This window comes from Mytilus trossulus, chromosome 3, assembly GCF_036588685.1.
Source record: "Mytilus trossulus isolate FHL-02 chromosome 3, PNRI_Mtr1.1.1.hap1, whole genome shotgun sequence".
Lineage (NCBI taxonomy): Eukaryota > Metazoa > Mollusca > Bivalvia > Mytilida > Mytilidae > Mytilus > Mytilus trossulus.
In genome coordinates, this window is record NC_086375.1 from 14,472,733 (window position 1) to 14,485,402 (window position 12,670).

At 32.5% G+C, this 12,670-nt stretch overlaps 1 protein-coding gene across 2 annotated transcripts; it reads left to right on the plus strand.

Annotated features, from left to right (window-relative positions):
* The first annotated feature begins 327 nt into the window (after positions 1-327).
* On the plus strand, positions 328-9,039 carry LOC134710217 (uncharacterized). 2 transcript variants are annotated; one of them, XR_010106107.1, is made up of 2 exons: positions 328-375; positions 6,837-9,039. XR_010106107.1 is itself a non-coding variant. In XM_063570462.1 (2 exons), exons 1-2 carry the CDS (start codon positions 494-496, stop codon positions 7,326-7,328), a joined length of 522 nt encoding a protein of 173 aa, XP_063426532.1. In that variant the 5' UTR covers positions 339-493; the 3' UTR covers positions 7,329-9,039. The 2 variants fall into 2 exon arrangements, 1 of the variants encoding a protein (XP_063426532.1); XM_063570462.1 differs by having other exon boundaries at positions 339-523.
* Positions 9,040-12,670: the final 3,631 nt, after the last annotated feature.

Below are 12,670 nucleotides of genomic sequence, written 5' to 3' on the forward strand. Positions count from 1 at the left end.
AACTTTAAAACTGAAAGCATGGAAAATACGCACTTTTATTTAAATTTTGGAACATGTAACTTGTTGAACGAAATAGGCACCCGTCTTGCACTAAAATCAAAAATAGTTTTTACTAACTTGTCTTCATTAGTTTTATTCTTACTTGATTTACCACATTTTTATTTTTGTGAAATTTTCGATGTGTACGCAACTGCGTTTTTGCGTACGGGTTGCTACGCGCCTGATTACAATGTCTAAATTTAAGCTCCAATGAAATCTTCACTTTAAATAACCCACCTCTAATAAATATACTAGGCCGGGAATTTTTCATACGTTTTTAAATATAGTGCTAGGTGCTAGTTTTGTTTAAAACTGGGATATGTATTAAGACAACAGGTATGTTCGAAATGTAATATTTCAAATCAACCGCAAGGAGACACATCTATATTTTTTACTTGTATATCAATTATAAAAATGATAGTTTGAAAAGACGACAAACCAAACATTTAATGAAATGGATATCGGTCGAGTTCATGTATCTAAGGTATGTTCAACAGTGCAATGATTTGCCATCTTTATTGCTGTTTTCTACTAATCAGCTATCTAACGGGGGGGGGGGGGGGGTTTGAAATAGATATTCTAGCCAAGTTATAGTCCGATACTACTCTGACTTCCAACGGCTATTTGTCAGACAAGCTACAGTCAGGGTACTCTCGGACTAGACCAGTTACAACAGGGTAAAGACACTGCCCATTGATCCAAACTAATAGTATGTCTAACAAGATGAAGGACAAAACAGGAAATAGCTGTGGTCATAAAGCCAACGATACAGAATAAAAAGACACCCTTACCCAGAAAATCAATTGTCCGGTTTCCCTTTGTTGAGAAAAATAATGAAAACAACACGGATTTTAAACAAAAAAATTATTCTTAAATGTTATTAAAAAAGAAGTTTGATTTTTTTTGATTCCAAATGAGTTTATTCCGAGATTTTTTTTTATCCAAACGAAGGAATGCCTTACAGAAAATTAAACAAATCTACTTAGTCTTAAAATTGTTTTGACTTACCAACACCCAGGTGAATAAGCATTGCCCAGGGAGACCAGCATTTTTTTTAAAGGGGGCATAATTCCTTAAAATAAAGAAATACTAGTCTATCGGCGGCGTTGCGAGACGAAATAATGTTTAAACTATTTTCGACTAGCAGATTATATACAGCCATGGTCTACAACTTCGTTCTTTGCTTTGTCTTTCACCTTTTGGAAATTTAGCGCCACTCGGGAGTCCTTTGTAGACAAAACGCGCGGCTTGAGTACAAATTCTAGTGACTACTTGTGGGTATCTATGATTAGTTTATGCTATATTTTCCATTAACAATATTATATGGACTTACTTACTTGTGCTCTCTTCCCTTAAATCGTTCACTATGATACCATGCTCTATGCTTATTTTAAAATGGCTTGGCATAAATTTGTCACCATCTGTATACTACAGAAGGCTTAAACGAGATGTTTAGTATTTTTTTCATAAAATATCTTGTACCAAGTCAGGGAAATGCCCATTGTTATGTCATAGTTCGTTTCTGTTACATTTCAATGTTGTGTTTCTGTTATGTCGTAATTCATCTCTTATATTTGATGTTCCTCTCAGTTTTATTTTGTAACCGGATTTGGTTTTTTTTCTCAATCGATTTATGAATTTCGAACAGCGGTAAACTGCTGTTGCCTTTATTTAGTATTTACAAATATCAGTGAATAACTATCTATGTAAGGGTTGTGGTATGGTACATACAACATCTCGAAAGAATTGTAACGGCTGACAGTTTCTAGAATAAAATTTTATTCTGGTTTTACAAAATTTAAAACTGTCCTGTCCTGGATTTTAAGAAAGTATCGTCTCGCAGTAAGTACCAAAATATACTAGTTATCTGTTAGTGAACAAAAATTGAGACGTCCCCCTCATGTTATAATGGTAGGGACATAAAATTTCCTCAACAACAAAAGCGCTGTGCCGTTTGGATTTTGCTGTACTTGTATAACTGATTTTGTGTCAAGGATTGATACCCCATATTCTTTGATTTTCTATTAAATAAACTTTTCTGGTGCAATACAATGCAAAATATTTTAGTAAGAAAATCACTTTCTTTAAGTTTATTCACATCACAACAGAAAAATAGAATACAAACAGGACAATTAAGTATCATTCCTAATATATTATAACAAACACTTACAAGTAGTACACGTTCGAATCCTATTTCTAAAATATACATGTAGTATGATCTGGAAATCATCGTAATTGTGTTTATTCTTATCTTCATTTGAATAACATTGTATCTTGCTCAATATACTCAACATATTCCTCTATAATTATAGAAAAGTCTATAACGAAAAATTAGATGTAAAATATTCAATTGGTGTCGAGTAAATATACAATTGCAGTATTTGATTTTCTTTTAGTCATTTACTACCAATTTTGTGTTAAAATTAATATATTGATTGAATACGATCGCAGATATGTTCGAAATGTGTTTCGAGACGGACTCAAGGAGACTTGAATATTTTTTGATTTTGTATCAATTAATATTTTTATAATTTGAAAAAGTAGACTTTTGAAATTGTTGTAAGCATGAAAAATCTATTAAAATCTCTAGAGGTTGCTGCATGCATTTCTGTAACAATTGTATTAGACAATGCAACTTACAATAGGAACTCCTTTTTATAGCTTAACTGTACGTCTTATAATTATGAAGTCTTTTAAAGATTCGAAAAAGAAAATCCTTCATAGGCGGATCCAGGGGGGGCCTGGGGGAAAAAATTTGGTTGATTATATAGGGAATCATTGAAGCATGACTGGAGCGGGCCCCCTCTTATGTCGGTCAGAGCCCCCCCCCCCCCCCCCCCTTAAGGATAAGTTCTGGATCCGCCACTGATTCTACGAACGAAAGCTCATCTTCTGCAATTTTTTTAAAGGTCAAAATATAGGGCTGTTTTGTATTTTTCAACATTTAAAAGCCTCGACCTTTAAAGAGTTTAAAATTATACAGAAATTCTGTATAGTACCCCTACCTTCACTCCTCCTGAGCACTGAATTAATGCGGTAACTATTTATGGAACCAGTACGTAAACAAAACAAAATATCATGCTATTTATAACGTTAGGTGTTTTCATTGTTGATCTGCGGTCTATTAAACAACAGGTAATTTTTACAAATAATCTGTAAATCAGTGTAAAATTGACTTAAATTTTCAACAAATTAAATGAAAGGGCGTATTTTGAAAATTATTTCGTTATACTAGAAAATAAAGGAAAAGCAGTATGTTGCACTTAAAATATAATTTTTGCTATTTGAGGGAGAGAGAAAAAAAATCATAAAATAAAAGGATAATTTCGAAGGCTTCTTTCGATCTCAATGAGTATATGTTTTGATATTCATTTGATATTAAAAACAAGTCATAAATCTTAACTAACTGTTAAATCCTTTTAGTTATTTAGAAGAAAAAAAAATCATTGTATAGAAAATATTAGGCAATTGTTTAATGTCTTAATTTGGACATCCGATATCATTCCATGGCTGCTGTTTATGTTTTAGTATTGAGCAATTGAAAAATGTGAAGCAAAAGGGATTACATAGAAATTTCGAAATGATTCGTAGGGATGGAAACTAGTACTCGAGTATTCTGTATAGTATCTCTACCTTCACTTTAAGTCTCCTCAGCATTGAAAAGTATTCAAATGAAGAACTTTTGAAAAACACTTTTTCTTACTGCAATAGTTACTTATCAGAAAGGAGTAGGTCCGGTAAGGGCCGATTTTGGCCTCAAATTTCAAGTTCATCTAACGAAAGTTTTTGGACAATTTTTAAACACTTAAGTGTCTATTTCAATTGATTCGATTAGTTTATGTGAAAGATTTTAACTGATTTAGTCATTAAAAACGCTCTGATTCAAGCTTAAGCTTTTCAGATGGTTTTTGTCAAAAATGGCCGCATCCGTTTTCATCCTCAACCTTTATAAATGGTTTGTATTATTATCAAATACAACTTTCATTTCAATATCATGAATGAACACGAATGCGGCCACTTTCATTTTAGACGGAAACCCTCTAAATATTAACCAAAATTTAGAAGATTACTGTAATTTAGCATGACTTAATGATGCTAGAACGCGTTATATGTGTATTGTATTGTCAAAACAGCTCATATTTATGTAGAAGAAGCATTTTACTTTCCAAAATATAGCTTAAAGATTACATTTTCACAATTTTCTAAAATTGCTTTATTTTGGGGCCAAAAAGGGGTCTTACTGAACCTACTCCTTTTCTTTTACAGTGCATTTTAATCCCCAACCCCTGTTTCAATTTTTTTTTTAATTTGGGAACAGAACTTTAATTAATGTCAGCTTACTCTGTGTGTATGTTTTCTGATATGAAATGCCTAAACTGGCCACCCCCAGTCCAGTCCAGATGAATGACCGGTGCCAAAGAACAGTCCATTATGTTTTTTAAAGGGAGTGTTATTCCATAAGCGGAAAATGGACTATTTGATACTATAATTTGTATCCTGTTGGAATGTTGGCTCCTCAATGGTTTTTCTTTATGTTCCAGCGTCACTGGTGGATTCTTTTGTAAACGGAACACGCGTCTGTCATACCAGAGACATATAATACAAATTCTAATACAATTTGGATGTAACAATTTTTTTCATTTTCGTTCATTAAAGGGCGTGTACTCCCTTGTGCCCCCACCCCCTTGGAACTTTCACTATGATGTCATGTTATAATATAATTTAACATGGCCAGGCTTTATATTTGTAAAAAAAGGTGGTCGTGTTTACACTGCAAAATATACTCCCGAATACAAACAAACCACTCCAACTGAAAAAGCTGAAGGGCTGAAAGGAATTAGAATAAAATGTACGCTTATTTGACAATATTCAGAACTGTCCTGTCCTGGATTATGAAAAAAAAAATGTTTTGTCCCACAGAATGTACTAAAATATGCTCTGAGTGAAAAATGTTGGGACGTCCCCTCATAATTGTAAGGAATTGTTAGATTGACATGGATTTCTAGAAACTTTTCGCCGAAATCGTCAATTTTATTCTAACTAATTCGAAGCAGGTTTAAATGCGTAAAAAATCATTTATCTTGTCTCATGTTTTAACTGTTCAATGTACACATTGTAATTACTATCACTAGCAGAACGTAGCACTATACAAAATATCATACAATCTTATTGTTAATATAAAAGTCATGCTTAGAAAAGCAGAATCAGGAACTAGGAAAAACAATATTCTCACATATAGGCATATACATACATCTGAGAAAATTGGTGGAATCAACACCCTGTGTCCATGCACCATCCGTTCGTAGCTTCAGAGAACAGCTAACATCAGCTACAATTTTTATTTTATTAATAGTTCAAAGGACATCATTCTTTCTTTTTTTTAAGTTTACTGGTATTTTTTTTTTTAAACTTGTCACAACAGTTTGTGTATATTTGATAAACAATGGGTAAGAATTGTACACAATGAGAACACTTTCACTACAATATAATTAATATTTTTTAAAGGGGCAATACCCTTTTCAATATAGTTGATAGACACTGATTTTCAACTTGTTCAAGACTGTGTTTATAAACCTCTGATACATAGTGTATTAGTTTCATAAAACTGTGGAAAGAGTTGTAAATATGAGAGTGCTTATAATATAATTTTCCATGAAAAATGTATTCCCTAAGGCATAACTCTTTCATTGAAAGCTATCTGAAACTGATTTTCGGTCATGTCAAAGGTATTTCTGATATAAACTTTTTTTGTTGACATTGGATACCATCTGACATAACGAATTTCATGCTAATTTGATTGAAATATAGACAGTCAATTTACAATTTAATATTTTTCACATTTTCTCATACTGTTCCTTCAATCGATATATATCTGTATACATAAGTTTATTTGTTTTGTTCATTGTCAAAGACGGAAAGGAGGGTGGTAAAGGGTTATTTTCGTGCAATGTGATCGCTGTTTTTTATTTGACGTTCAAGGTAATTTCACTTTTTTATTTGATGTTCAGTCGTGTAAGACAGGTGCCTCGTTCAACATGTTCTGCTTATTTTATTTTACGTGCATCTTGATTGTCAAATGCTTATTTTGCGTGCTCGGTATTTTTCAAAAAAATTCAAACACTTTGCCAGAATCGTCAAGAAATACTTTTTTAAAAGCCGTAAACCATCTATATCATAAATGTGTATACTAAATCGGGAATATCAAGTAAAACAGAGAGTTTATATATACAAGAAGACAGTGACTCAGTCACAAATGGTTTTCATCAAAGTCTTTATTTTTTGTGCAACGTTCATGACAGAAATTATTTCACGTTCAACGTGAAATTATGTCTTATTTTACGTTTTTCTGTGCAAGCAACCCCCCTTTACCACCCTCGGAAAGGTATATTTCATTTTTAGTTGATAATTCCCCAATGTCAATAATGAATTTCTTTAATTATGTTAAAATCAGGACATGATCTAACCAACATTCTTTACAAGGAACATAGAAAACTTATTGCTTGAAGAATCTGAGAAACGTCTGTTTATTCGTGTGTCTGTCCATCAAAACTTGTTAATGCTCGCACATGTACAATTCCTTTCCACATTTTTTATAAAACTTGTATTATTGGTTACAGACTTACTTTGGCGATGAACTTAAGGAATCTAACCATCCGTCTACACATAATTTATATTTTAGTTAGACAAGCTCATTTTTCGGTTTTCATTTATCATCTTTGTTTCAAAAAACAAGCTTTACATTTATTAAAAAAAGGATTGTAACTTTCTTCTTTAAAATTATCTTCTTCTCTTTGAAGGAAAGCAAAAGAAAATGTGCACATGAAATGGCTATGGAGCTTTCAACCATAATGACAGAAGACGAGAGACCAGATACTGAAGTGGATGATACAAGACAACGGATGGACAATGATTACAAGCTAAAACAGTGTTCATACGAAAATACGTTGAAAGATATTGATGCTGTACAACTTATACTATATCAAAAAGATAAGCAGCTGCAATTTATACGGGAAGAAAACTGCTTAATCCGAAATCTTTTCAATCAGCAGATAGCATCACTTCTAGAAGAAATCAAAGAAAAAGAGAACATTATCCAACAACTTCAAAAATTTGATAAGTTCCAAGAGGTGAAAAAAGAAAATACTCTAGACAGGTTGACTGTAAAGCTAGAAACAGTCATTGGTGAAATTAGTGGCATGTGTTCTGCAATAAATGAACTGTTGGTTGAAGCCAGGAGGAAAAGCAGTCAATCAGATACCAAAAATATAACACTCAACATTAAACAGTAGGGAATTTTGCAGATTTCTACAGAAGAATAGACTAAAAAGAGTTTTTTTCACAGTTTATTTTCCTAAGACATATAATACTGCTATTGTATATGCAGAATGATACTAGATTTTATATACAAACTAACCACATTACTGAAACATTTTTTTTAAATTAATTTGTTATTTTGATCATGATGATAGTAAAATTTCCAATGTTGAAATTAAAATACCAATAAGTTTAACATTTAAGGCATGCAAAACATACAGTCGAAGAAACGGTGAAGGGCCAAACAATCTCCGTGGATATTAGATGTGCCAATGCTAATACATATGCTTACCTGATATCATTGAACTACCACTAATGGTACCTATAACCTGACCTAATCACAAACTAATACATGTAAACTAAGCAAAAGTCAATAGACCATGTCTGAGGGGGCCAGGACAAATAATCTCAATGAAAATGGTACATACCAAGTTAATATAACTGCATAACAAATATTATTGAAATACTGCTTTTGGTTCCTATTAACTGAACTCATCAAAAAACTAATACATGTAAATTATGTAAAAGTTTCAAAGTCAATAGACCATGACTGAGGGACAGGGCCATATAAGCTCTATTAAAATGTGATGTGCCAATGCTAAAACAACTGCATACTTAATATCATTGACCAAATACTAGACTAACTACAAATACATTGTTGACATTGCTTGCCACCTCCGGAAACAGTATATCTATATCTCGCTATATAACTCTGTCAAGGAGAGACAAAAATCAGTTGAATCAAATGGATGTCCCTAATAAAGATGATTGTAATATCCTGTATATTCAATAAATATACTGAGCCAAAAAAGTTTAGCAACACCTTTTTTCATTTTTTGTTGTTGATGTTTATGCAATATTTTTTTTAAATATCAATGATATAATCCTTAGTTTCACCTGTAATTTTTAACAGTCTTATTTTTTTCTGAAAAGATATAGGAAGATGTGGTGTGAGTGCCAATGAGACAACTCTCCATCCAATGTTTGATTTCACGCCATTTTAGCCTTTCACGTGTAATTGATGTTTTACCTTCTGTACCTGTACTTTTAAAACAAAATTAAAAAAAAAAATCACTAAAGTTCAGAAACACACCATTGTTCAGAAAAACACAAAAAAGTTTGAAAAATGCATGGGGCGTCAACCTGGCCTCCCTAAAAATGACTGTTAGAAGGCTATTTGAATGGTTGATGCCAGAATGAGTGTTTCTGAAGGCATGGCTTGATTAAATGTGCATAATTCAACAGTTTAGACACTAACAAACAGATATCGACAAATTGCAACTGCACAGGATAGGTCGATAATTCGTAGACCAAGAAAAACTATCATCAAGGGAGGAGCGCTACTTTCGCTTTACATCAACACGTGACAAGTTTTTTTCCGGCCACAAATGTATTGCATTGACTTAGGGAAGCTGCTGGTGTGCCTGCCAGTCTTTCATTGATGCACTTAGGGTATGGCCGAGAAATTGATTTTGAATAACACAATACTCATTTTTGCATTTTGACCATTCCGCGCTCCATACAAAGAAAATCCTAATGGATGTGAGTGATAAACATTCATGTTGCTTCAGACATGTCATAATGTCATTTTTTATTATTATAATCATATGTTGTTACAATTTTGAAATAAAAAAAAAAATCATATTTTCTTGCTAAACTTTTTTGACTCGGTATATATTTTTCCTAGATTTTTTGGAAATATTTTGAAAAATACCAATGCTTTACAACTAAAACTATATCAAAAAGATAAGCATCTGCAATTTATACTAAAAGAAAACTACTTAATCCGTAACCTTTTAAAGAAGCAGATAGAAGAAATCAGAGAGAAAGATAGCCTGATTCAAAAACTTCAAAACGTGAAAAAAGAAAATAATCTAGATGGGTTGACTGTAAAGCTAGATACAGTCATGGGTGAAATTAGTGGCATGTGTTCCGCAATAAATGAACTGTCGGTTGAAGCCAGGAGAAAAAGCAGTCTATCAGATACAAAAAAAATAACACTCAATACTAGGCAGAAGGGAATTTTGCAGATTTCTACAGAAGAATAGACTAAAACAAAGTTTTTTCACAGTTTATTTTCCTCAGACATATAATACAACATACTGCTATTGGATATGCAGAATGATACTAAATTTCATATACAAACTAACCACATTAAATGCAGAGGCGGATTTAGGGGGGGGGGGGGGGGGGGCAGGGGCCCAGACCCCCCCCTTTATATGAGAAAAAAATTTGGTTGCTTATAAAGGGAATCACTGAAGTGTGATGGGAGCGGGCCCCTCTTACGGCAGTTAGTGGGCCCCACTTATGAAAATTTCTGGATCCGCAACTTGAAATAAGTTTAACATGTTAGGCATGCAAAATATTCAGTTGAATGAACCATGACTGAAGGTGAAGGGCCAAACAATCTCCATGAATATCAGATGTGCCAATGCTAATACATATGCTTGCCTAAAATCATTGACCTACCACTAATGGTACCTATAAACTGACCTAATCACAAACTAATGCATGTAAACTAAGCAAAAGTCAATAGACCATGTCTGAGGGGCCAGGACAAATAATCTCAATGAAAATGGTACATACCAAGTTAATATAACTGCATAACAAATATTATTGACATACTGCTATTGGTTCCCTTAAACTGATCTCATAAAAAAACTAATACATGTAAATTATGTAAAAGTTTCAAAGTCAATAGACCATGACTGAGTGACAGGGCCATATAAGCTCTATTAAAATGAAATGTGAGAATGCTAAAACAACTGCATACTAAATATCATTGACCAAATACAAGACAAACTACAAGTACATTGTTGACATTGCTTGCCACCTTCGGAAGTTGAATCAAATGGATGTCCCTAATAGGTAATACATATAAAGATGATTGTAATATCCTGTAAATTCAATAAATATTTTTTTCCTTGATTTTATTTACCTTTAAAATTCAAGATGCACTGATTTATGATGTTTAAGGATGAATTTATCATAGAAGAAATAACTAGAACATAAATTCAACCCTTGTTTTTCCAAGAAAGATGCGACACAATTTCACTGTGGCAGCTAAAAACTATAACAAATCAAAGTGCTTGTGGGCACTGAAGGATAAAGTTTGCATTGAATTGTAGTTTGATAGGCAAATAAAAAATTAATTGAGTTGGGGTTATCTCCCATTCTTCATGATTGTACATTTTTTATAACAGATTCAACCAGATGCTCCGCAGGGCGTAGCTTTATATGACCGCAGATGTTGAACCCTGAACGGTTGGGGCAAGTATGGACACAACATTCAAGCTGGATTCAGCTCTAAATTTGGATTGTGATTAAATAGTTGACAAAGCATAGGTTTCTGACACAGAATGAATGTGTTCTAATGAACTTAAAATTTTTGTTTTCTCTTAGAGCAATTCACTATGCTGTTGAATATTAATCCTCTCAAAAAAATGTTTGAAGAAATTTTCTTTTTATTTTTGAAATTTCAAATGAGAAAAATTGAACCCAATTTTTTTAATCACATCCCCCTTTCCCTTATTCCAACACTAATCGCAATTAAAATTTCTAGTGGAGTTTGCAACAATAACTACTCATTTAAATACATCATAAAATATTAAGATGTAAAAAAACTGCTTGTTATCACTGAATGGTAAAGATTATTTTAATTTATCAGTTGGTAGTAAAAAGTGAATATACATTGTATATTATATATAACAAAGATTTAAGTGGATTCTGGAAAAAGAAAGATAACTCCAATTAAAAAAATTCTTGCTATTGCACAATATTGTGCAATTAGATATTTCTTGCTTACTATTCTGGACAAAGAAAGATAACTCTAATTAATTTTTTTTTTAGCTATTTCACAATGTTATGCAATTAGATATTTCTTGCCATTGTGCAATACTGTGCAATTGAAAATACTTGCTATTGCACAATACTTAATATAATATTTTAGATCCTGATTTGGACCAACTTGAAAACTGGGCCCATAATCAAAAATCTAAGTACATGTTTGGATTCAGCATATCAAAAAAACCCAAGATTTCAATTTTTGTTAAAATCAAACTAAGTTTAATTTTGGACCCTTTGGACTTTAATGTAGACCAATATGAAAACAGGACCAAAAATGAAGAATCTACATACACAGTTAGATTTGGCATATCAAAGAACCCCATTTATTCAATTTTTGATGAAATCAAACAAAGTTTAATTTTGGACCCCGATTTGGACCAACTTGAAAACTGGGCCAATAATCAAGAATCTAAGTACATTTTTAGATTCAGCATATCAAAGAACCCAACCGATTCATTTTTAGTCAAAATCAAACTAAGTTTAATTTTGGACCCTTTGGACCTTAATGTAGACCAATTTGAAAACGGGACCATAAGTTAAGAATCTACATACACAGTTAGATTCGGCATATCAAAGAACCCCAATTATTCAATTTTGATGAAATCAAAGAAAGTTTAGTTCTGGACCCTTTGGGCCCCTTATTCCTAAACTGTTGGGACCAAAACTCCCCAAATCAATACCAACCTTCCTTTTATGGTCATAAACCTTGTGTTTAAATTTCATAGATTTCGTTTTACTTATACTAATGTTATGGTGCGAAAACCAAGAAAAATGCTTATTTGGGTCCCTTTATGGCCCCTAATTCCTAAACTGTTGGGACCTAAACTCCCAAAATCAATACCAACCTTCCTTTTGTGGTCATAAACATTGTGTTTAAATTTCATTGATTTCTATTTACTTAAACTAACGTTATTGTGCGAAAAACCAAGAATAATGCTTATTTGGGCCCTTTTTGGCCCCTTATTCCTAAACTGTTGAAACCAAAACTTCCAAAATCAATCCCAACCTTTCTTTTATGGTCAGAAACCTTGTGTCAAAATTTCATAGATTTCTATTAACTTAAACTAAAGTTATAGTGCGAAAACCAAGAAAATGCTTATTTGGGTCCTTTTTGGCCCCTAATTCCTAAAATGCTGGGACCAAAACTCCCAAAATTAATACCAACCTTCCTTTTGTGGTCATAAACCTTGTGTTAAAATTTCATAGATTTCTATTCTCTTTTACTAAAGTTAGAGTGCAAAAACTAAAAGTATTCGGATGCCGACGACGACGCCAACGTGATAGCAATATACGACGAAATTTTTTTCAAATTTTGCAGTCGTATAAAAACCATGCAGTACTTTTGTAACTTTTAATAAAAATGTTTTCTTGACAGGTATACAAATTCAGTTAAACATCTTATTGTGACCAATTTAGTAAAGTATAATATATCATCGATAAATTACATGACAATGACTGAATTTGAATAAAC